The sequence below is a fragment of the Podospora pseudocomata genome, chromosome 5 (genome assembly GCF_035222375.1).
Source record: "Podospora pseudocomata strain CBS 415.72m chromosome 5, whole genome shotgun sequence".
Taxonomy (NCBI): Eukaryota; Fungi; Ascomycota; class Sordariomycetes; order Sordariales; family Podosporaceae; genus Podospora; species Podospora pseudocomata.
In genome coordinates this window covers 2,594,934-2,619,204 of record NC_085889.1, presented here as the reverse complement: position 1 = coordinate 2,619,204, position 24,271 = coordinate 2,594,934, and the positions used below count along the sequence as shown (strand labels likewise).

At 50.9% G+C, this 24,271-nt stretch overlaps 9 protein-coding genes and 2 non-coding genes across 11 annotated transcripts; 3 read left to right on the top strand and 8 right to left on the bottom strand.

The window, feature by feature from the left end:
* Positions 1 to 626: 626 nt before the first annotated feature.
* On the bottom strand, positions 627 to 1,481 carry QC762_512170 (uncharacterized protein). Its single transcript, XM_062891615.1, has 2 exons — positions 960 to 1,481; positions 627 to 894 (listed from the first exon to the last, which is right to left on the bottom strand). The coding sequence occupies exons 1-2, from the start codon at positions 1,410 to 1,412 to the stop codon at positions 736 to 738; spliced, it is 612 nt and encodes a 203-aa protein (XP_062742285.1). The 5' UTR covers positions 1,413 to 1,481; the 3' UTR covers positions 627 to 735.
* Positions 1,482 to 2,019: 538 nt separating this feature from the next.
* Positions 2,020 to 2,760, bottom strand: QC762_512160 (uncharacterized protein; the record flags this gene model as incomplete). Its single annotated transcript, XM_062891614.1, has 1 exon — positions 2,020 to 2,760. One exon carries the CDS (start codon positions 2,758 to 2,760, stop codon positions 2,020 to 2,022), a length of 741 nt encoding a protein of 246 aa, XP_062742284.1.
* Positions 2,761 to 3,223: 463 nt separating this feature from the next.
* On the top strand, positions 3,224 to 3,388 carry QC762_0082260 (uncharacterized protein; the record flags this gene model as incomplete). Its single annotated transcript, XM_062883927.1, has 1 exon — positions 3,224 to 3,388. The coding sequence occupies one exon, from the start codon at positions 3,224 to 3,226 to the stop codon at positions 3,386 to 3,388; it is 165 nt and encodes a 54-aa protein (XP_062742283.1).
* A 667-nt stretch (positions 3,389 to 4,055) lies between these two features.
* QC762_0082250 (uncharacterized protein) lies at positions 4,056 to 5,133 on the top strand (the record flags this gene model as incomplete). The annotated part of the gene is made up of 2 exons (XM_062883926.1): positions 4,056 to 4,172; positions 4,233 to 5,133. The coding sequence occupies 2 exons, from the start codon at positions 4,056 to 4,058 to the stop codon at positions 4,518 to 4,520; spliced, it is 405 nt and encodes a 134-aa protein (XP_062742282.1). The 3' UTR covers positions 4,521 to 5,133.
* Positions 5,134 to 7,269: 2,136 nt separating this feature from the next.
* On the bottom strand, positions 7,270 to 7,993 carry QC762_512150 (uncharacterized protein; the record flags this gene model as incomplete). Its single annotated transcript, XM_062891613.1, has 2 exons — positions 7,270 to 7,550; positions 7,606 to 7,993. 2 exons carry the CDS (start codon positions 7,991 to 7,993, stop codon positions 7,270 to 7,272), a joined length of 669 nt encoding a protein of 222 aa, XP_062742281.1.
* A 4,094-nt stretch (positions 7,994 to 12,087) lies between these two features.
* Positions 12,088 to 13,595, bottom strand: QC762_512140 (uncharacterized protein; the record flags this gene model as incomplete). Its single annotated transcript, XM_062891612.1, is given in 3 exon segments — positions 12,088 to 12,790; positions 12,796 to 13,306; positions 13,523 to 13,595. Coding segments are annotated over 3 exon segments (1,287 nt in total).
* A 3,143-nt stretch (positions 13,596 to 16,738) lies between these two features.
* On the bottom strand, positions 16,739 to 19,159 carry QC762_512130 (uncharacterized protein). The gene is made up of 2 exons (XM_062891611.1): positions 17,259 to 19,159; positions 16,739 to 17,191 (listed from the first exon to the last, which is right to left on the bottom strand). The coding sequence occupies exons 1-2, from the start codon at positions 18,433 to 18,435 to the stop codon at positions 16,965 to 16,967; spliced, it is 1,404 nt and encodes a 467-aa protein (XP_062742279.1). The 5' UTR covers positions 18,436 to 19,159; the 3' UTR covers positions 16,739 to 16,964.
* An 873-nt stretch (positions 19,160 to 20,032) lies between these two features.
* Positions 20,033 to 20,121, bottom strand: QC762_0082210. Its single transcript has one exon. It is a non-coding gene; the product is annotated as a tRNA-Thr (tRNA).
* Positions 20,122 to 20,854: 733 nt separating this feature from the next.
* On the top strand, positions 20,855 to 21,715 carry QC762_512120 (uncharacterized protein; the record flags this gene model as incomplete). The annotated part of the gene is made up of 1 exon (XM_062891610.1): positions 20,855 to 21,715. One exon carries the CDS (start codon positions 20,855 to 20,857, stop codon positions 21,713 to 21,715), a length of 861 nt encoding a protein of 286 aa, XP_062742278.1.
* Positions 21,716 to 22,064: 349 nt separating this feature from the next.
* QC762_0082190 lies at positions 22,065 to 22,172 on the bottom strand. Its single transcript has one exon. It is a non-coding gene; the product is annotated as a tRNA-Ile (tRNA).
* A 363-nt stretch (positions 22,173 to 22,535) lies between these two features.
* QC762_0082180 (uncharacterized protein) lies at positions 22,536 to 23,425 on the bottom strand (the record flags this gene model as incomplete). The annotated part of the gene is made up of 2 exons (XM_062883925.1): positions 22,536 to 23,109; positions 23,163 to 23,425. The coding sequence occupies 2 exons, from the start codon at positions 23,423 to 23,425 to the stop codon at positions 22,536 to 22,538; spliced, it is 837 nt and encodes a 278-aa protein (XP_062742277.1).
* Positions 23,426 to 24,271: the final 846 nt, after the last annotated feature.

Here is a 24,271-nt window from a genome sequence, read left to right as displayed (position 1 = left end):
TGCCTGAGCGACTCTGGCAGCTCACGTGGCGGGAAAAATGACGTGTGAAGTGTCAAGTTGATGTATTTGGCAAGCCCAAACGTGCTGACATTTCTGGTGTGGTGACTCCTTCCTGAGGCACAAACAAGTGTAAACAGCAGGGAGAATAACTGCCGACTGAGCCTTCCAATTCATGTTTCACATGACCCAGCTTCCAGTTCATCTCAAGGCGTTTCGACTCAGGCACAAAGAAGCTCACCCATTTATTTCGGTTGTCAAATGTTAAGGGCCTACGGCTGGGTACAGGCGTAGGTCACAGGTAAAGGATTGAATTGTCGGATAAAGAAGAAAAGAAAGAGGAAGGTAGAGTACACTGCCCACGACGTCCTCTTATACTTCACAAACCCTCCGGACTCCCCCTGCCAACATGCGTAATTTCAACCAGAATTGTCCGAATTGACTACGTCAAGTACAAGCCTCGCACGTCAACCGTCCTCTACATTAAATAACCCTAACCTGGATATCATCCCATACCATCAAGCACGGGCAGGAGACATCAGTTATGCCGTAATCACATCATTTCAACACAGTGTCTGCACAAGCAGAAAGGGAGATAGCGTACGGAACAAGCCTAGCTAATGTATTATTTGCTGACTAAATCACTCCAGGTCGCTATTCTCCAAAGTCCAGGCTGCTCATACGCCTGTTGCTCCGCCTCCATCAACATGTCCTCATGTTGCCGCAATGCTGATCAACTTAGCACCTGTCGCCAGTCACACAGACATCCCACTTGTCCTTCATGAACTCCTGGGCGAAAACCTTCTCGGTTCTTCCCTCGTAGTACAAGCAGTTGTCCTGGAGAAACCAGGCGCTGCTCGCAATGTTCTTCCAGGCGATTTCCTTGACGGAGTCATTCTACAACAACTAGTCAGCGCATATCTGCATGGAAGATTGGGAAAGAAAAGGAAATAGAAACATACGTCATTGCACCACCAAATAGCGGAGTTGTAAGCGCAGCTAACACGGCCGCAGCTGTGAGGGGAGTTATTGGGGGCAGGGCTGTCGATGGATCCAAGGTAACGGGCGCCATCACGGATGTCAACACAGTTGGCAGCTCCCTTTCCACTGTCCAAGTGGCAGTTGACAGACTGGCTCTCGGGGCTGCTGCCACGAGCCATCAAAACGTGAGGATCCACGGTCTGCATGTTGCTGGTAAAGGTCTGGCTCCAGCCGGGGTGAGCGGCGTCCATCTGGCGGATGGCCTCCTCGATGGTACCGGTGATAAACTCGCGGGCGCCGTTGGGTTTGTTGGGGTCGACTGGGAGAGACCACTCGACTTCGACGACGGAGTAGCTGGAAACGGGGGGCTCGGCAGCTCCGTGGATGAGCTGGGTGAGGAGAGCGCCGACGGCGAAGAATGTCTTGGTGAGCATGATGATGGAGTTGGGAAAGAGTTTGGTTGTGGTGAGTGATGGTCTGGGAGCTCAAAGGGTGCCTTGATGCTGTGGAGGTGAGGAGAGGGAAAGGAATAGTGCTTGGTGGAAGTGGTCGAATATTTATATCGAGACCAGGGCCATCTCAAGGAGCAACCCTACAGGAGCCCCATATTTAGTGAGCCTCGTCTCATGTCCCTATTCACTTCATTGAGTCACTGTCCCAATCACGATGGCATTGAATCTCAAAACCTGGAGCCTCATCAAGTCACGAGTGCTGCAATGGTATATCTGCGGATCAACTGCGGCTATATAAGTGGGCATTGCTTGAGTGAATCTAGGCTGCTGCCCTTTTGTCCAACAAAACCATTGCTCCTGTTTTTGGTGAGATGGATTGAGCCAGGTGAATATTCTCAAACTCCCCATCTCCACCCACCACAGACCCTACAGTCATGACCCTTTTCGCTCCGCATCACCCATCACCCAACAAACAATCGACACCTTGCTGTTGAACTTCCCCAGTGTGGTGGCATGACCTTCAGCCTCTCTGCCCTTCATCACCCCACCGCCTTGCCAGAACCCCTGGAGAACCCACCTCCAAGCTCCTTTACTCAATCCTGTACAATGCCTCCCTCTCTTTGTCAAATACGTCTCCAAATCCATCCCCGCCGGACAACCGATGCTTATCTACCTCCGCCTTCAGCTTGGCTACCTCTTCTTGATACGTGGTATTCCTCTCGACTGCCTTCTCGAGCTCAGCCCAGATCTTGTCAATCTCGTTTTGTGAATCTGCGACTTTCCCCTCAAGCGTAAACTTCAAGCGCTCATACCAACCACACATGAACTTTGCCCTGGTCAAATCCATGTTTAGCGAGCTGACCTCTCTCGCCAAATTGTCGTGGGCCTCTTGTAGCTTTTTGTGTTGCGACTGGAGGTTGTCTTTCTCTCGCTTGAGGGTTTCGTAGAGGGCCTGGGACTCGCGATGCCAGTCGATGATGGTTTGGGCTTCGGTTGTGCTCAGGGTGTAGGCGTTTGGTTGTTCGGTGGGTGAGGGGGGCTTAATCTCCTCCTCCGGGGCGGGCTTGGGGAGGGGGTTATCCGGTTTGGATGCGGGCGGCTTCTCGTCGGTGGTGTCTTGCGTCTTGGGGTCTACTTGCTTGTCCTCGATCTTGACGGGGTGGTCGGGGTCGGGGTTTGTGGCATCGCGTCTTGCATTCAGCTTGGCCAGCAGTCTTAAGTCTCTCCTGTAGCGAGCCTCGGGATCGGAATTATTTTTCATAAGCTCACAGATCTCGTCTTGCCTAGAGCGCATGCGCAGGCACCGCAGTCGGTCGCGGAAGGTGCCCATGTCGAAGATGCCACGTTGATGGGTTGCGTTTGGCCAAAGCCAGTGGTGGGAAAGAGGAGGAAGTCTGTTTTGGGTACCGTACCAACCCGATAGGCGTGGGTTGGGGCAAAGCTAAAACGCGATTCGGGCTCTGGACTTGTGATAGACTGCTGATTGCTGACAAAAGCGCTGCCCAGCATATTAACCTTTTCTTCTTTTCACCTTTTCATCTTCCTCCTCCGCATCCCCACCGCACAAACGGTCTCAACTCAACATCATGAGCCCAATCATTTGGGCTTGCCCCATCTGTGGATGAGATATTGACGGTCTAACCGAGGAAGCTGCATTCTGGTTCAACCAAGTTTGCGGATGTATGTGACACATTTCAATGTACCTGGCCATACTAACTGCTGCTACTTGCTAGTGTGGATGGATGTCGCCAATGGACAGACCACGTTGACTGGAATTGGCATCTAAAATGGTGATGAGGCCCATTTCGGATCCTTCATTGCTCCTCAGAACCCAGGCGCGAGATACGACGATGAAGGCTACGATAAGTCCGATGACCACATGTTTTCCTTCGATCGTCATCAGCCTTTTGAGAACAGACGTGGATTTGCTTTCCACAATGTCTGCTGGACGCTGCTGAAGGAAGCCTTCTGGCCCAAGCCTATCCCTCTCGGTACAACTTTCCAGATTTTCGATTCACTCACCCAGGTGATTCGGGTAAAGAAATTGGACTGGGGCTACGGCTATGGGGTAAATTCAGCAGAGTACTTTCCTTGGGAGATTAATATTGAGTCGCAGGAAGGTGGTCTGCCTCCATTCCATTATCACCCAATCAACACGGACTTTCGACGGAACGATCAGGACACTAAGAATGCGCTTCATAACAGGAATCACATCTTGCAAGCTTTTCAGAAGCTTGCTGATCTTATCAAAGCCAACAGTCAGGTGGCTGTGAGCAGTTCAGTGCCGCCATGGAATGCCACTCCTAAACCAGATGATGGATGCTGGTCGATGGTAGCGGGAAGTATGCAAACTCTCGAGTTTCTACTTTATCCACTGCCAATTGTTTGTCGAGAGCTATTGAATCATAGGATCGTCGTTTCTGACAACATATTGCGGGTCTTTGTGTCGACTGTCGAGGTTGGAGACTTCAGCTATATCTCCGGCATTGCCCTCACCAGTCCAGGCCACACCATCACCATAGGCTATATGGGTCCCGCCGAGAAACAGCAACACACATACTTTGGGTTCAACGACTTGACGGGCTTCAGAATTGCAGTCGGGATAGGCGGCATTCACGCCATACAATGTACCGGCACCCTCGTCATCGATTGGTGGCTGGCTGGGCTGTCCCAAACAACGGCCTCATAACAAAGCGCTTGACGTCATCATATCCAATGAAGGGGCTCAGATTCGGCTTTGGTGTAAGTCAACTCCTACAGTATCCCTTCAGGGAGATACATCGCTAATTGTATATCACATAGGGCTTCCGTCTGATCAGCATTGGCAGGACCAAAAAGTGTGGTGACAACAGTGACGAGAGTGCTGTCGGCATGAATACAAGCGACATCTCTGAAAGCATGGCGGCCCGACAACTCAAGAAAGCCGGGCTGTGGTATCCCGACGTTCCACCCGACGACATCCAACTCAACGGTAACAAATTCCACCCACTGAAGTTATACCTGCTGGGGTTCAAGCCTATCTTTTGGACGCATTCTTGGAGGGCCAGGGGGCAGGTATCTCTAGCATCTCACCAGCATCTCTTTGCATGATTATCGCCGTTTGGTTTTAAGTACTAGACAGCGGATATCCCCGATCAATGCAAGACCTTTGGTCGGTGGGCAGAAACCGAACCGCAACGCCAGAAAACTACCCGTCTCGACATTGATGGAACTGCGGGCGAGAGAATTTTTAGTATTAGAACTCTTCATAGATTCTGCAGAGATGGTCAAGGCCTTGAGCACACCGATGGGGTTCTGGTTTCTTTCAAGGTATGGGTTTTGTGTTGTGCAGTGGGGAGATTATTGATCGCTATCTTGGCCGTGAATTGCCAACCGGATACACCTACACCAGGTTACGACGAACAAGGGGAACAGTTGTGACTTTGAGGTAAACAGCGCTGAGGTAGGCCGGGGTGGTTGGTTCTTGGCACCACCGGCAGAATTTCGAGTGAAAGAGAGGAATGCCTATTACGGGGTTCTACAGCGTACAATTTCGTCGTTATGCAGGCAGGCTTCCGGCGCTTGGATTTATGATTAAACCCAAGTCGCTTCAGTCATAAAGGAGGCGCGCCCTGGAAAAGATGGTCAATAGATTATCGACAGGCTTGCCTTTGGGTTTATTTCCGCGCTGCTCTTACTCATCAGAGAAAGGGTAGGTACCTAGATTAAAGAACCTGACATTTGGGGGACCACTACTATTGAATTCCCAGCACCTGTGCCTATGATGTATCAGAACTGTAAGAACCTCTCGAGACCAGATTCAAAAGCCTCATCCTCTTGCTGCCTTTCGTAGCGCCGTCTTCGTACTGCGAATCATTGCCATCTACCGGTCGTTTCGTCGGTTTTGTGAAGAGTCCAACCCCAAAACTAAGGCCTGCTCCGTTGTCCTCAGAGATGGAGGTATTTTCGGTTGTTGGGGTTGATACCTGAGCATTGGTTGAATAGGGTACTGTGCGAGATATTCCCGGTGGTGTTGCCGACGTGTTCTGACTTGATGCGTCGGTATCCACAGTGTTTTCTGAGGAGCCGGTGGCACTTGAACTGTTGGCAATTGTTGGACAGGGAGTGGGACCTTGATCATCGGTCCTTGTCGAGCATGTCGAGGCTATGGCCTGACCGGGGGGGCTTGTTAGATCCTCTCCGTGGCCCCGCCTTAGTTTCGCTGGGAGGCTGAATATGATTCCGCCATGTGGGAATGTTTGTGGATCGACATTCTCAGACTTGAAGAGCCTGTCCAGAATCTCGACCTTTGCCTCCGGTCTGTTGACAATAATCTCCTCCAGGTCTGCCAAAGAGGCTCCCAGAAAATGTAGGACAGCGGCTTAGGAAGGTCGCTGACCACGAAAATGAGGCCCAGGAAGCAGGTGTAAATTGATCAACAAACAGTATTATTGAGTTTTCAAGGTTAAATTTACAGAGTGTGGAAAACCAACACTAATACGCCCCAAGAGCAAACACCAGGTGTGGGTCTAGTGAAAAGGTGGACCTTGTAGGCGTCTTCTCATGTATTCTTTCCTCGCAGCAGATATGAAGCTTTCTGTTAACGTATATTATAAGCGAGTCGTACATATAAGCGAGTCGTACAGTCTCCACCACCCTACAACAACTATCCTCAATTGCAACATAACAACACTAGAAACCAACTATAATTACATCAGAAACAGCCGAATCAGACGATTCTACAGCCTCCTGGCAAGTACGTGCATTATGGCCAGGCTTGCCGCATACACCACAGCATTGAACCTTTGTACAAGCACCCCCTACACCACTACCATCCGGCTGCGTTTCTTCCACTGCCTCCCCACCCACGGCCTTCTGGTCAAGTAGATCGTGTGCATCCTGCACAGTAAGTGATCCTCCAAGCCGCACACGTGTTTTTTTGGCTCTCCTGCGCTTGCTTAGTGCCTCGTTGGCAAGGTGGTACTGCGCGGCCAAGATGATAAAAGGAGGGATGGCCCAACCGAGGGCATTAACTCCCTGGATTACCGTTGCCCATTCGCGGTTACCAGGCTGGGCTAGTTTTCGCCTTACTAAGGCCGTCCGAGGTCGTAACTACCATGCCCGCGAAGATAATACCTATCATAAACCCAGTCTCGTCGAAGTTGTAGATATCGTCATCTACAATACCGTACTTAGCCTTAGTGTTCCGTACGAGCGCAAACCACTCGGCAATGACCTTTGGATCCTCGCACTTAGCCCTCTGGTAGTCGTATCTACGCTTAAAACGCGTACGGAGCTGTGGCTGACGTTTGACGAAGTTATGTGCCCAGAACTTGCCAACAGGGGGCGCGTCGCGTACGCGTAGCAGTTGGTTGGCCATATCATCTACACTACGCAATCTTGGTGGAAAAGCACGCGTACATAGCTCAATAATATATCGGACAATAGCTTCCTCTTCCGATTGAGTCATCTTTTTCGAATTGGGTGTTATATCGCGTCGTGCAGGCCGGCCGGCGCGTCGGTTAGAGAGAGTCATAGCTGGTACGTTGTAGAGCTTAGCTGCAGCTCGGAGGCTTAATTTTTCATTGATTCGAAGAGCCTCAAGGGCTAAGAGTATCCTGGCTTCCTTTGAAGTAGGAGGCATATTGGGTTGTGGAAAAAATTGATGTTAGGTGTAAGGAGGACGCGTCGTGGTGGAGACTGTACGACTCGCTTATATGTACGACTCGCTTATAATATACGTTAGTCAAATTGAGAAGGGCTTTGACAGATAAGTCCCTTTCAAATCGTGTATTCGGTTCTTCAAAGGCGTTGAAGTCGTAGAGGAACTCAGAGCTGAACTTATCATCACGACAATGCTCTAGTGACGCTCTAAGTGCAGCAAGGCCCCGGTTCCTTTAACAAGCCAGGCCCGTTTGTCCTCTTCATCCCACATGACAACATATTTCTGATCTATCCGCCTTAGCTTGGCAATATAACCCTGTTTAGTTATGTGAGGAGGGACATCTTTCTTGCCAATGCTAAATTGACATCCGCCAGTCACAATCTGTCCCACTGAAAATGACACTTTCTCGAGAGAGAACTCGCGGCTCGGACAAGGTAGCCTGGAGCTTCCAATCTGATACTTAGCACTTTTGTCTCCTGGAGAAGAAACAAGTTAACAGGGGCCCTGTTCCTGACAACCTTGTGTACTTACCAGCCATACACAGTGCCTCAGAACACCAACCTACGTGTCTTCGAGAACGCAAGTCTTCCAAGCTTATCTCAATCTTGCCTTCCGCTGTAGCAGCGTCTAGATACGAGATTCTCTTCCCGGTAGGGTTGTACCAATGATGCCACAGGACAACATTTCTCACAACCTCCACAGCAATGAGTATTGCGGAGAAGCCTTTGAGATAGTAGTGTCCCAGAAAACGGTGCAGCCTTGGAGCTGCTATAAATGCGGCCGCCATCTGAAGTGGTATTTCGATTCCGGTATTGCATTTTGGGCGTTGTGACATTGGATACCCTTTGACGACAATAGGGTTGCCAAACAAGCTGTGCCAGCACTGTCCTGGCTTTGAATCTTCTTTCCGCCACGCCATTCCAATCACGCCGCTCATTTCGAAACAAAGTACTTTCGAATGCAATTCGATAACCTTGTTGATTTGTGGCGAGCCCGAAGCGATTTGGCCTTCTGTTGGACATGTCCGAAAAGCAGCACATAGCCAACCAAATATTACTCCAACCTCGCAGAGAAAGGCAGCTGTGCCTACAGCCTTAACCAGCCCGTCGGAGGACGTCACCAAAGCCGTTATAAATGACCGGTGGGCAATGTTACTAACAGTATTAGTGTCTCGCATATATACATGTAGGTACCTGTGCGATAGCTTAGAGGATGGCTTACCTAATTTCCTATCTGAATCACTACAGTCCATTCCATCACCGAATACATCCAAAATACGCAAAACATATGCACCGGTGACAGGCCATGTCTGACATATATATTCAGCACAAGTGAGTCCTTGCGCATTTTGTTCGGGACCCGTCAGAGTAATCACGTCGGGCATGTGCCAGCCTAATGACTTGTGTGTCTGGGTCTGCATGCTGATGTCTTATTGTGGGGCACCTACAAAGGGCCTGCTTTTCACCAGACCCACACCTTTTTGCTCTTAAGGCTGAATTTGGCTTACCGTTTACTTTTACTCGGAACAACTAACAACAACCAACTGTAATATCAATTTGTCAACCAATTTCTCTGCCTTGTGGCCTCTCTTTTGTGGGCAGTGACTACACTTGGCCACCGCCCTACACTTACAAACCCAATTGAATCCAACCCGGTCTTAAAACATACAGAATGAACCTCAGAGGGAATACGACGACTCACTTGTCGCGTACGGGGCCGCTGTGCCAGGATGTTGGATCTGATAGCGTTCATGGCGTGGCAGGACACACTGTTGTCTCGAACAAGGCTGGATAGAAGCCATTGATAAGATGGAGACTCAAATAACGCTTCTCGATATTGGTGGTCGTCCGGCATGAAGTTAATTCCGTCGGCTTCAACTTCAACTGGCAGTTCATCTGGTGTCTCTTTGGAAGGTTACTGCTCGAGTCCAGTGCTGTCACTGTCTTCATCATGTTGAATCCAGTTTATGATCCGTGATCCCAGGGCTTCAGTGCTTGTCCCATTATATTCTGATGCCGGCTTCGCTGACAGTCTATCGTCAGTTGATGGTGTCAACGAACATCGGCACAGCTCAGATATATCGCTGCTGAGGATTAGCGATCTGCTCATATGCTCCAAATTGCACTTCAATTGGACGTTAACTTACTCGCGATACTTGTGCACAAAGAACATAACATCCCTCGGCATCTACGATGAGCCTGGATTCATATTCTCAAGGCGAAGGCTTTGAGCAACGGGGGTAGCTTCCTGGTGATGTTGGCATAGCCTTCCGGTCCTACCTCCAGCTGGCGGATATGATTGACAAGGGAATTGGCCAGCTCAGTCTTGCAGACATTGAGGATGTCACCATCAATGCTGCCATCGTCCGAATAAACTGTCTGATTATCAGACTGATCTTCATGTATATTCCCATCGTCCGTCTTTGACTTGTTTTGGGGCCTAATAGACAATTCCCTGGGCAATCCATATCCTAAATCAGGTACGGATCCCATGGCAGTGTCGTCCTTCAAGGGTGCAAGCTTCACATCCACATCTTCCGGCGCTTGAATTTTTCAGATGCCACTAAAGCTTTGGCTTCAGATGCTGAGTCGGGCTGGTGTCCATAAGTCCTGACGGACCAGAGTTTCTCAGAAGGGTAGTAGCTTTAACGGATCCGAACCTCTGAATTTTATGCCCATCTGATTTGTTGTTATCTTCCAAAACAAAATTTTCCGATGGTGCGAGATCGCTACTATGGTCTGTAATTGACTTTGGCAGCCCTGTGCGTGTGACGGTCCGGTCAAAGCATCTGGTACCCAAACGATCTTCAGCCATTGGATCGTCTGGATGTTTCCCAGATATCCAATCATGATCGCTGAGGGGGACGTCATGGCTCTCCACGGTGTGCGATCTGGAGCTCTGTAACGGAATGTCATGGGCAGTAGTGGCTTTCAACATATGCCTCATATTGAATGTACTCCATGGCTGGTTCCCTTCAGCGACCAGCTCATCCATCCTAAGAATGTGATCACTGCCGTCGACATGTTGTTTGTTCAAGGCCTCACGATATTCTCGGTCCTTCTGTTCGCGATACTTGTATCCTTCTTAAATGATAAGTATGTAGATACCTAGCTAGGTAGACAAGGAAACCGGGGGGCAGTGCGGGGCGCTTGAACACAAGGGTAAGATGGCAGAAAGACTCACTATTCCGTCGAGCAATGCTATCAAAAATACGTCGTCTCTCCTCTCCCCGATTTTGCAATGTGACTGACTTCCACAACGTAGACTTATCCTTCCCCTCCCTGGAGTCTACATTCTGCGGTCTTCTCAAGAAAGGTTTCTCTATCTGAGGGACAGTCCGCTCTGAATCTTCCCCCATACTTTCGCTTGTTACGGCCGCTTTCCACTTTCCCTTTCCTTTCATAGGGATGCGGTAGTCAACCTCGTCAAAATCGGATTCATCGTTCTGACTTCCCTCCCCAACTTTGTAGGCTACTTTCGGAGTGTCTTCACCCTGGCTTGTCAGCGCGAAGGCCGTTATGTTGTCTTTCCATTCATAATGATCCTCCGAATGAGACACAGACAACCTGGAAGATTCAGACAGTGGCAAGGCAATCGTCCCCTCTTGATGTAGCATAGCTGGACTTGTTTCACGGAGCATCGCCCTCACCACAATGTCTTCCTGGCCCCCCAAAGCACACTAGCTCTTGATCGGGACACCTTTCGCACTTGCTGTCCATGATGTGCACGGCGGCGGGTTGGGTGATGCAGTATTAAATGATGTTATAGCTAGTAGTTGTTCTGCTCGATATCAACGACATGTGTTGGCCAGAAGAGTTCGCGGAAAGGTGTCAAAATTCAGATGAGGGGTCACCCAGACGACCAATGATATGACCGCCCATAGAGCCTGCTTCTCAAAGCTGGGTGATGGACTTGGCGGGATCTGCCTCACGTACTGCCTCATCAAAATTTGCCATAGCGAGCTGAGTCCAATCAAAATATGAGGCGAGCTCGCATATTTACTAATTCTGCCCATACCCCAGTAGGCAGTGTTGTGGCGCTGTGCAGTCCGAGACAATCCCATAGCCATAATCACCTGGAATCTAGCATATGGTGCTAACTATGGTGAAATAGTTGTCAATCCATCTTCATTCTCGAATCTCAACACCACCTATCAAACCCCAAATCCCAAAGCCTTCCTCCCAACTGCCATCCGTCAAAAGACATCAGAACCAATACCATAATACCACCCTTTCCCTTCCAAACATCGGTCCGACCGACAAGTCTTCATTGTTATGTCTATAATGTGCAACTTGAGACATCTAATCACAAGTTAGAAATCGAGATATCGAGAACACGCAGCGCAAAATGCAACCCCATCCTCATGTTATCATATGACCTGACATGATGTGAAAGAAAGAACAAAGAGCAAGAAAAAACTATGCAAAATGGTATCATTAAAACGACAGGAATGAAAGAGAGAGGAACAATGAACAAAGAATCGCTCTCAAGTCCGATCGGCCAGGTACCATGGGCCATTCAGAATCGGATATTGACAAAACGCCGCGGTCCAAAATGTGAAAAGCATCTAAAATGCATGACAGGAGGAAATATGCGTTGAAAAGATTCCCGACACCGTTGATGCTTGAAGAGATGCTATGCAACCCACATCCGAGAATCCGTGTTGGTCAAGACCCGACGTCGGGTGCGACCGGCAGTGACAAAAGGCCAGGCGTGAAATAGGCATGACCGGAAGCCCCAAGGCAAACGAACGCAGCCATATGCTTAACAACCGAGCTCGGAATGCTGTGTGACCAATGAGGAGATCACGAGTAAAATGGTGTTGGATGGGTGGTGGTGGTGGTACAGGACGGTTGCAACCACACTCGTACGGAAGGGTCCAGGCCGAGAACCCCAAAGCACAAGGCGACACCGGCTAGGCCTGCCTTTGCTGGTGCCAGGTGGGACAGACATGCAATGCGTCAGACATTGTGAGACTGCCTGAGGGAACGATATCGATAAGCGGAAAGGTTTTTATTGTTGCTTTGGGTCTTTGGTGTTCTTTCCGTGGTGGCGATGTTGTTGTGGTTGTTGGGGATGGTGCTGATGCGAGTGGTGGGTTGAGCTCTCGGTGCGCTCCCTCTGTCGGCCCCTTGGTTCTTCCTCCTCGTCTTGGCCAGAGCTGAATCTGCGGCGGTCCTCCTCATACCAAGCACTGAGAGGCTTGCCGCCAAACATCAAGTCATCATCTTCGATGACGGTGGCCATCATCCATGAGTGGCTGTTCAGGTCCATCTCGCTGGTGTTTGCGTCTGGTACGTGGAGGTTGGGGACGAGCATGTATGACTGGGCGTTCATGTCGTTTGGTGAGCCCTGTGGAGATGACATTGCGCGTGTGGTGTTGAAGTGGGGAGGAACTGTAGAAAATACAGGACAATATATAAAACCACGTGGCACACAAAGGAGGGGTTCGGTCTCTCTTTGTTGCTTTATATGCTTTGTGAGGCTTTGGTGAAAGGGGTCGGCGTCTTTGTGGTGGTGGGAGAGGCGGGGTGGCCTGCCTAATAAGGCAAACGGGAGGCTCGGTAAGGGCGATCCTACACAAGTGCCTTGTTGTTGGGCTGCCGTCTGACTGACTTTGCAGTGACACAAGTCATCAAAATGCTTGGCCAGCAGACCTGAAGATAAAGAGGCGGTCAGAGGATGGTTGCAGGGCGGGGCGACAGGAGAGCAACAACTCACAGGGTGCTGAGGGGCGGCTGCCCGAGACACAAAAAAAGGGCGAAAAGGTTGAGATGATTGCTCAAGGAGTTCGGGGGAGGCTGGCTGACAAGGCGCGTTGTTTGTGCGTCGTCAGGTCGCGGGGTATAAGTGCTGTCCAGAGAGGCAGAGAGGGTGGGCAAAACGCGGGGTACAGCAGGGCGACGTTTCGCCAAAAGCGAAAATCCCTGTCTTGTTGCGCGGGGTAAAAACGGAGTTGTGGAGTTGAGCTGCCCGTCTGGGAATGTTCGAGTCTTGTGGTGGACACCAGCAGGGGAATTGTCGCGATATGATATGTATAGATATCGGTGGTGACCGGTGATAACAAGGTGAAAGGGTCGAAAAGATAGGTAGGCGTCTCTCAATGCGTCCGGTGGTTGTGGCTGCAACTTATTCGACGGAACACGGGCCTCGGTCGGCGCAATTCGATATCGGAGAACGTTTTTTAACTCGGTGCTGAAGATTTGATGGTGGGGTTGGTGGACAGGACACGCTAAAAAAGTGTCAGATGGGGGGAACAATTGGGACCTCGTGGGCAGGGCGGGCGGACAAAGCAGCCAGATAAATAAATGCAAAACACTTGAGCAGTCAGATTGCCGTGCAAATGATCAATGATTTGTCGCATAAGCGTATCGGTCGTATCTTGGGACCAAAGCGAGCAGGGAAACGCGACAAGCTGAGCGATGACGTTTTGGTGAGGCGGACAGACAGAGCCGGAGTATCGCCGCCGCCACTGCAAAGAGAATCGCTGAAGACTTTTCAAGTTTTTTTCGGGAGGACATACAACAAGTTATAGCAGTGGGACTTGGCTTCTTTTCGGATCTGTTGCTCTCAATGCTGCCGGCTCTTTGCGCAAGGGCGAACCCAGGTTTTGCGGAACACTAAGTCCCGCTGCTATGGTTGCAGGCGCTGCCCCGCCAAAATATCGACGGCGGCAGAGACAGTGTTGCTGAGGTGAGGTGGTCCTGCTCGTACCACGCTCTAGCCGCCAAAGTGAGTCGTGGAAACTAATAACCGTTTATTTGCAGATGCCGCGGAAATACGAAGTAGTAATGACAATGAAGCAATGTCTCACTGCCGCACTACGTATCCGGACCTCGAGGCTGGAGCGGTGTCCGGACGGTGGATGGCACCCTGTTAACTAACGGGCAGCTGCCGGCGATCGGAAGTGCTGAGCGGGACCCGTTGGGGTGTTGGTGATGGATCTACCCGATTGCTGGCGGGAACGGGAGTTGGGGTTGCTGCACTACCACTGACAGCTCAACCATGACGCAAAGTCTGCACCTCAGCGCTGAAATCCCCCTGGCTTTGTATCCCGGATCTGGTTTTTTGGTCACTTGTCGACGTTGAAGATCCAGGGTCTCTTGGGGGCGATCACTAAAAACTGACGATGGGCAGTGGTGTTGAATATTCGGTGTGTTATCGCCGATAGTTAGCAGGCTGTCAAGACGCGACACTAAATCCCAACGTTGAACTGTCGTGCAATGTATTGCTATTCCTAGCACTACCACAGGTTCATCTGTTAAAAAAATAGTTTGAGATGAGACAACAGTACGCGCAGTACATGAACCAGGCATGACGGGACCGCCTTTCATTATGATTTGAAATGGCGGAAAATTGCCACGATGTTCCCGGCGATAATGACAGCGTCAGAGATCGGGTCAACGCTGAGCCGTGTCCAAAAGTCCGCTTTGGGTATCGGCTGCCAAACCCGAAGTTGGGAGCAGATGGGACCTCGTCGGGATTCGATGACACGCATGCTGTACAACATGATTTCTTGTCTTTTAGAATCCCATTCACTGAGCTGTTCCTTGTGTCGTCCACGGGTCACCATGTTGGTCTGCCACGACAGTTGGGCGTTGACCGCCCCCAGCTCCGTTTCCCAGCTGAGCTTTCCACAGTGACGGGGCGCAAAGCTCGGGCCAAGTGGTGGCTATTTGCTGTCAACGCCATAGGGCTGAGCCTGTGGGACATCGACTGCTTCCATTCTTTTCTTGCCTATGTGCTTGATGACCACCAGGCTCGATTACGGCGACAATCTAGTGGAAATTCCTTGGCTAGAGTTGACATGCAGTAGCACAGCGATGCCACCTGCATGCCGCGTGTAGCAAATCGTCGTCCTTCCTGAAACGGACATCCGTACCTTATGTGAGCTTAAACTCATGTAAGTGAGGCCCTGCGCCTTCCTTCTTGGTCAGGCATGTTATCTTGGGGCATTGCGGAGAATATCGATACCAAAGAAAGTTTATCAAGTTTCGATTCTGTGCAGATTAATCGCCATCTTCGAACTCGCTAATAAGCGATTGCTTCTCAAGTTCAATATCCTCTCCGTTTTGTCCACCCCACCCTCCGTTTGTCCTGCCCTCACTGTTCCCCCACCTTGATCCCAGCATACTCACCAACTTCCCCACCATCTCAGAAGACGCCAGAACATCACATGCAAATATCTTGCGACTACTCTCCAGAGCATGGAGTTGGGATCAGATGATGCGTTTAATCTCGTCATTGATTCCCCAATCCTCACCGCGACCATGTCTCTCATATTCAGCTCTCCTCAAGTCCAGAACAACACAGACCATCCGTCCGTCTGCAGCAGCAAAAGCTTCAGCTAGATATCCTGCAGCAAGCCTAATATCGACGCACCTAAAATAAGCTTCTAACAACCACCACCATCATTCCCACCTACTGCAACCCATCGCGATGCAATAATCGCATCTCCAGCGGTGAGTCTATTTTATTGAAAACCTCGTAGCCAATTCCAGAATCCCAACCTCAATCTGCACGGATCTCCCAAATACTACCCCGCGATTCTTCATCAGCCCGGACATGCGCCACCCTCAAAATATTTAGCGATTCCCGATTGCCAGGCTTACGACGCATCCCAAAAACCAACAATAACCACCGCATCACCCATGGCATGAGAATGACGAACTCTACCCGTCAAAGTTGAAACCTGTATGTAAAAGAAAGAAAATCCAGGGGCCTTGTCAAGCTTGTCCAAGAAAACGGGGTGCATAGACAAGAAGGTTTTGGTGCCGGTGCGCCGCCTTGATCGCACAAAACAATGACGTCACTTTCGGTCCCTTTGATGCTCCCGCGCTTTGGACCCCGGATTTGGGAATTGGGGGTCTGATGATCGGGACACTGGGATCTTGGAGGTTTGAGGGTATGGGTAGAGACGGTCAGGAAAGGTAGGTTATCGTGAACGGTGCTGTTCATGGATAAACGGTGGAGAGACAGTTGTGGCGAGGGGTCATTGTGTGGTCATGAGCTTCATCATTATGAATATGGGGTGATATCAAGAAGTAGACGAGATCTAAGGTAGTGAGGAGTGGTTAAGCGTCGTGTATCCTCCCCATCTACTGGGAAATATAACTGCTCGACTTGATAGTCCTTTGGTGTCAACCATGCCACACCACAACCCCATACGCAAACGCCGATGGCTAACCAAATTACTTCGTCTCGCCTTCTTTGGTTTCTCCAAATATCGACTGTGTTATGTCTAGTTTATGGCCATAGTTCTGTGTATTCTACTTCCACATATGCCATTTTTCTTCTCCCTCAAGTTTTGACTAGGTACCTATCCATGCCGCGGTCCCGTATTATGACCAGGGGAAACTGGTGCAACCCGGACAAGACCGAGACATCTTGGTAACACAAGTATAGAATAAGTCACACGGTTGATCTAAGTATTTGAAGTCTTCAATCTTAGCTAGGGAAGCTTGAACTGAAACCTTTATATGGGGGTATCTAAACCTAGAAGAACACTACTTTTGGTCTGTATGAAACCACTCACTGTAAGTGCGGAAGGGTCGACAAGGCTTGATGGTAGGTAGCTACAGACTGCAGTAACCTTTGTAGCCTGTGGAGGGTCTCTAGACTTTTACAAGACATTGATCAACAGCCTTGACTTGGACTTGTCTTTCTGCCCAATGTTGGAAACTCCCATGTTGATTGTTTTTTCAACCTCTAGCCTAGCAAAACGTATCCAGGGAGGTATCGATATCAGTCCCATCCATCTCACATACTATGTGTATTACAAGACCGAGATATACATCCATCCCTCACTCATATCTATATATCATACAAGAAAACACCCTATTCATAAAACCATTAAAATTCAATAACCAAAACTCCCTTCCCTTACCCATCTACCAATCCTTCTCCACCATCCATGCATCATCATACTTCAACTTAGCCCCCGAAACCAAATCACACCCTCTATGTCCCCACTTCTGCCTGAAAACCTCCCTCCCCGTCTCCGTCATCAGCTCAATCGACTTTGCCAACCCAACGGCCGGATAATAAAACGGCTCCCCCTTCCCACCCTGCTGCCCAAGTTGCCAAGTATTCCTCTCCCTATCCCCATGTTTATGTTCTGTTTAATTCACCTGAAGTCAGTCTTCCATCCCAACATCAAAAGACCAAAAAAAAAAAAAACTCACGAAACTGCTTATCAGCCGTAATAACCAAATTTCTCCACTTCCTCCAATTCGGATCCTCCTCCCTCTTATCTCTATCCGCCGGCAACGGCCCCCCATCCTCCCCATAACCCACCCTCTTAATCCTACTCTTTCCCCTCTTCTCCTTTTCCTCCTTCTTCGGCGGAGGCGGATTTGGATCAACAAAACTCGGCTCCGGCCCCCCCTCCAGTCTATACAAAACACTCAAATCCGCCAGCGCGCTCGCCACATCGGTGATAATCCCCGCCTTGGCATCCTTCTGCGTCCAGTTCCTCATAATCAACTTGGAGTGCATATCACAATCAGTCATGTAATAAGGGATATGCGTATCCCATCCTCCTACATCCTCAAACGCAGCTGGGTTCACCAGTGCGAGATGGTCATAAGCAAAAAACCTGATTCCCCACCTATCATCCTTCTCTCTTGCTTCCTTCAGCGCAACAAGAGCGAGTTCGTACAGGGATTTGTAGTTCTTCTCGTTGTATTTCCCGCTCAGACCGGGCTTCCCGTCTTCGTAGGCGTAGGCTACGACGTCCATGTGCGACCAAAAGTAGTAAGGCCATTTGTGGGTGTATGTCAAACTCAAGAAAAAATTCTGCATCTGGGCAAAAGACAAAAGTGTCGGAGTGGTGACGACGTTGACGCCCAGTTTCTTCAACGCGGCGTGGTTGAGGTAAAAGGGGTTTTGAAGCGAGAGTTGACCCCTGACATTCGACTGTTGGACCCCCGTGTTTTCAACAACATAGATCTGGCTTGGGGGCCAGCCGGCAGTGATGTAGGATACCACAGCTTGTTGGAGCAGAGGCCAGGTGCGTGTGAATCCGATCAAGAGGGGGGGCGCGACGGGGAGATCGTATTCCTTGTGGAGGTCGGGGGGAGGAACGTTCCATTTCGGGATCGGGGGCGGGGTGGATGTCGCGAGGAGGGGGAAGTTTTCTTTTACTGGAGGAGGAGTGTAGGTTGGTGCGGGTTTGTATTTGGGTCGCTTTTCTTCGTTGTTGGAGGAGGGTTTGTTGTCGACGCCGGGGAGCTTTTCGCGGACGAGGTCGCGGACGGTGTCGCGGCTTGAGGGGATGATGAGGCTTAGGATGAGGAGACTGGCGAGGGCGGCGGAGAGGATGGTGATGAGCTGGCGGGGACTGGGCATGGAGATGAGCATTTTGAGGGTTGGGGGCCACTGAGGGCCACTGGTGAGGGTCGTGAGCCCTGGGGGGTTGGGAGGTTGAAGAATTTGTTCTCAAAGTGAGGTCGCCAGAGAGTTCATGGGTGAGTGAGATTCCTGGATGATGGTGGAATTGATGCGACAGGAGCGTTCGATGGATCGATGACTGGTCGCGTTATCGAGCAGACACCGACCTGACGTTCAAGTTGGTGACGGATTCGGCAGTTGGCAATTGCTGGCAGCACGGAAGTGGTCTGCAAGGGATAAGTACGGCCGCTGCCGAGGCTGGATCGCAGAGGACGGCGTGGTATGGTCCGGCCGAATGTTGAGAGTTAAATCGCAACGGACAAAAAGGGGGACAAAAAAGTTCAAAATTCTCCCAACCGGGCGGGATTGGGGGCATGTTGGACCTGGGATCGGGGTTTAGTACGAGGCAGGGCGAGGTGACATGGGGTGTACCGATTTCCAAGCCGCGTTGGACAGTGTCAGACTCTTCATGATTGGTTGCTGAGCTGCGAAGGCTAGGACACAAGCTCCAAACAGCGGCTTTGAAGCCGTTCAAAAAGCAGCGTGTTCGTCAACGGTTATCATCACTGGCGTACGGAAGGCGTCTTCCTGGACCCTGAAACTAGTCCAACGATGCCAACAGCCTGTTTCATTCACCAGAGAATATTGCTCGCTGTTCCACTTTAAAGAGGTGAGCCAATTGAGTGTGTACCTGCCAGCCGTCCTGATAAACAACAGCGGGGCAGTCCCGCAAACGTGGGGATGGAGCTCCTGTGGTGGAATGAATCGATGACATCACCGGCGCATTTGACACATGAGATTTTAGGCGCGAACAGTCAACATTTCATCGCCAAAACAATAGTTTCTTGCTATCATAAGGACAAATCCTCACCATAAACAGATTTGCTCGTGCAAGTTCCGAATTTGAGAGGGTTAGCCAAGCAGTGCCAGTGGGCTGACAGTTGGTTGTTGGTTCCAGAAGATGGTGTCATTGGCTGGGTGCCAAGTTGTCGCATTGGGAGAAGGATTTCAGGCACCAGTATTTTCCCAATGCGATCTGACGCGCGTATCGATAAGACGCGACAATGAACCTTTTTCTTCGACTGATTGCCACTCTCACGAAGGCCTGGGGAGGTCCAAGAGGTTAACAGAGATATTTTACCGCCTTCACTGGCCATTTGTGCTGTCTATCGAGAAGTCAAAGTTTACACCATCCTGACTCGGCTTATCCACCAGATGTCAGCACTAACAAGTTGAAACGGGAGGCTTTGCAAGGACATCTCCACTCGCGTTGCCGTCTTCCGTGGCTAGCTCGAGAACCAAAAACCTCGTATCAACAAGACTGCCGCCGGTGCATTCTGGAAGGGGTGCCGTCGCTGATCCACAACAGTTGGGCGGTAATGCACGGGCCATACGGGCCGACCCGGCTCCTTGCGCACGTCCCATCCGCATTTTAGGATCGGATTCAAAAATATCATTCCGCTACGCCTTTTTACTTGAATTTTGGAGGTATAGCAAACGTGACCGGACGGAGGAAAGGTTTCTCCGCCTAACTATATAGGCTTCAAATACCAAAAGGTAAGGATTATGCCCCCACGCGGGATTGAACCGCGGACCTCATCATGTCAAGTCAAGATGTCTTACGAGTGATGCGCTCTACCACTGAGCTATACGGGCTGAATTGAGATGTCAGCTGGTGTTGGAACTTGAGAACATTTCGATAGCTGGGTTTCCCCTCTCAGCAAATGTAGACCTTTCGAGATTGCGAACACAGGTTTGAGGTTTCCCATCTACTTGCTGAAGACCTGTTACAAATGGCTCCACCATGCTCTCCAACCGCGCACACACACCTCGACATTCGGAGATGCAACTGGCTCACCACCTCACTCTGCTGTGCACACTCTTTGCATGTGCCAGCAACCACCTGGCGCGGTGAAGCGACCGAGTCGGTAATCATCCAAGCCTGGCGATATCTCCTTTTGGTCGACTAATGACTGGTTCAACTCAGGTCTCACACTGACCATGGTGGCTTTGCCGTCTCAAGTTCTTGTTGGGCCCGGCTGAGTTCTTGGAACATGATCCACCCGGCCCGGAAAGGCGGCCCCACCCCGACCACCACCGGCTTCAGACCCACTCCGCGGACTGGATCTCGCATTCATGAAAGTGCCCTCCTGTGGTCATTCCCAGGCGCTGTCACTGTGGTCTCTTGCAGCCGCTTCTGGTGACCGAGCTCCGCCGCGGGGCGCATGAAACCTCACACGAACCACTTCCAGCATGCTTCCTCTTCTGGGCATGGCAAATGGGATATAAGTCCCGTCTCAACTCCCCCACCTATCTGAAGTCCTCGAATCTCCAGTCCGTCCAAGCCCTACATACATCACTCATAAAATCACCAAAACTCCGTATCAAAATGAAGCCCGGTCCCGCCCTCGACGTGCCCGGCCCTCACTCCCTCCCCAACCGCTTTGCCGTCCGCAACGCCGGCCGCGGCCTCAAAATCACCGGCTCCAACTACAAAGCCCCCCTTCACTACCTCTCCAAACACTCCTCCACCCGCGACACCCTCCGTCTATCTCTCCACACCACCGCCCACAAAAAAGACAACTCACCCGCCCTCGTCTCCGTCCACAAGCATCAAAACCGCAAGTCAGGCTGGACAACAACCACCCAAATCGGCAACGTCAAATGGACGAGCACCCCTGCCCAAGGCGCGGAAAACTACCAAATCATCCTCCACCGTACCAACGCCCACAACGAAACAATCGACATGCCCCAGACCAGTCAGGACATCTACCAGTTCCGGATGAGAATTAATACCCGAGACGAAGTATTTGAATGGATTAAGGCGGATGCCTTGACGCAAGAGATAAGGACAATCTGCAGGAGGGAAAACCCTATTGTCAGTACTGGTATGACCAGGGAGAAATCCCCTCGGATGGGGGCAGGGGGCGGGTATTACCTCGTGAGGGTCACAGGACGGGGTGTCCAACCCAAGGGTAAAAAGGGGGAGGAAACACCACTCGGTTATGACAAGCAAGGCCGGGAAATCGTCGCCTCCTGGGCGTACGCGAGGAATTTCGGGTGGGGGAAGCCAGTGTTCTTCTTTCAATGGTGGGGGGGCGGAGCAACGGGGGAGTTGGGACAGGACTTCACCCGGGTTGCGGCCGCGACGGGGGCGACGTTTTATCATGAGGAGGCGTTGAAGGCAGCGGAGAGGCAGAGGCAGAGGCAGAGGGCTAGGAATAGACGTCACGGGGGTTTCCATCACTAGGGGGGGAGCACATGGGAGTCACGAGTTTTTCATGGAACTTGGAAGATGAATCTAAGGGATCATGTGGGAAGGGATATCGCTGGGACCTGGGGACGGCGTTTGGGTGTTGTCTGCTTAGGATGTCACGCCGCAGCACACGTAATGGAGACTTGCAACAGAGGACGATCAAGGCCTCGGATGCTATTGATATATATCTAGGTTATATTCAGACCCTTCAAAATATAATAATAATATATTCACCCTTGGAGGTCTTGCTCTTCACTGCCGACTTTGCAAACTCTAGCTTTAGCTACTCAATGTCTCAGTATTTTGGGGCTTAAATCGTTGCAAAATGGAAAGACAAAACTATTAGTCCCGCCGGGGTTTGAACCCGGGTATCCGCATTAATCATGACCGTTAGCCCGTGAAACGACTTAAAGGTATAAGAGCGAAATCTTAACCACTAGACCACGGGACTGTTTTCCTTTGTTTGATGATGTCAATTGGCGGAGATTGGGCATATTACGCCACTTGGCGTGGTACGGTGGGGGCATTGCAGGTAAGCATGGGGAGGGAGGTGGTAGGGTTGAGCCACCGGGTAGCCACAGGGTAGCCACGTGGCAAAAGACTGGGCCTGCTGCACCAGTCTGGCTGCAGAGCTTGGAACTTGTCAGGAGAGGACTTCGGTGCAACATCAAGAGGGATACTGTGGGAGCGTTGATTGCATATCTGATAGTTTGGCTGCATGTGCTTGTCTTTGTTTTCTGTCTACTCAAGCCTGCAACTCCAACGTATCGGCCCTTCGGGATACAAAGCGGCAGCCTGAAGGGCAGAAAGTTCACTAAAGAGACTGGCCACCGTCCACAACAATATCCGCCCCAGTGATGTAGCTTCCCGCTCGACTGGCAGGAAGAACCATGGCACCACACAGCTCCTCGCGCTCCCCAATCCTTCCCATTGGGTTTCGGCTAACCCACGCTTTTCTGGCCTTTTCCAAACCCTTTATTTCGTTGAGAATGGTGTTCATGTACCCAGGGCTGATGTTGTTGACTCTGATGCCATGCTGAGGCCACTCCACGGCGAGGTAGTTCTTCATCATGATGACAGCTGCCTTGGAAGCGTTGTACGCCGCCTGAGTTTGAGGAAAGTTGACGCGACTTCCCGATATGCTCGCCACCAGGATGATGCTTCCACCCCACTTGTTCTCTGCCATTTCTTGAGCGGCCGCCTGCGCAATTATGAACGAGCCAGTGGTGTAGACGTCTGTGGTTCGCCGCCAGGAATCAAGTGAGTGTTCCATTGCGTGCTCACAACAAACCACCTCAACAAAGTTGACCAGGAGGCTGATGATACCAAGGCCCTCGCTGACATCATACACTGAGGTCTTTACGGCGTTGGCGTTGGTGACGTCCACTCTGTAATATTCGAACGTGAAATAGGGGAAGCGCGATCGATGTTCCTGCATGACTTGACATCTTCTGGCCGAACAACATCGAAGATGGCGAACGTGCTGACACCGTGCTCGGCCAGAGCTTGAATAACCGTGGTGGCCAAATCGCCTGCTCTACCGGCGATGATGGCGACACCATGAACTCTGAACAGTTCGACAGTCGGATTCGGATCGGCACGAGGGTGATATATATTGGGTGGCTGCAGAGCTGGAAGTGTCCCAGCGTCTAGGGTTATTGTCGGGAGAACCCTCGACGTCAAGTCCTCACGACGATCATCCATCTCGGTCGTCAAATGTGTGGAAAGATGAGTTGGAGGGATCTTACGATGTAGTGTGAGAGGCTGACCAATGGCTGCTTCCTGTAGAGGTTGTGCGCCGCTTTCGGATGGAAGCAACCTGGTTGGTGAGGTCGTGGACATTGCAGCACAGGGAGGGTGATGGACTGAAGTGGAGAATTGAATTCCAGGTTGGAAGAGAAATCAACGACGGAGAAAGACTTGCAGGAAAAAGTAATGTGACCCAGGCTGGCCCAAGCTCCCTCAGAGCAACATGTGGTGACCCACACAACATAAAGTGAAGCAGCTGGAAAGACGGGCAAGCTCTTGTGCCAGTTGTTTTGCAAATTCGGACATCAACCAGGAGCGGGGTCGATGCATGTCTCCTGCAGCTCTCTCATACCACGGCAAGGCGCAGCCGCCCAATATCCCGCACAACAACCCCTCCTCTACCCTCCACACTATTCTCACAACCCATTGCTAAAGGTTTTAGTTCTGTCTTGCTTCATGTCGATTTCCCTTGACGTACAACTTCGAGACATAAATCAAGACAATGCTACCACTCGATTCGTTCCAGATCACAGAAGACGGCGCCCGACTGCCTGGCAGAGGTCTTGGGACGTTCCAGCCGGATCCCGCCAAGTATCCAGACAAGAGCGTCAACAAACTGTCCTCACCGCGTTGAAGGTTGGATATCGTCACACCGACACATCCCTACGCTACGGCGATGGGCAGGGTGAGCAGGAGGTAGGTGAGGCTATTCGTGAAAGTGGCATCCCGCGAGAAGAGATTACGGTGGTTACCAAGCTGTAAGTATTGACCTCATGGTCATTACACTTCATCACGAGAATA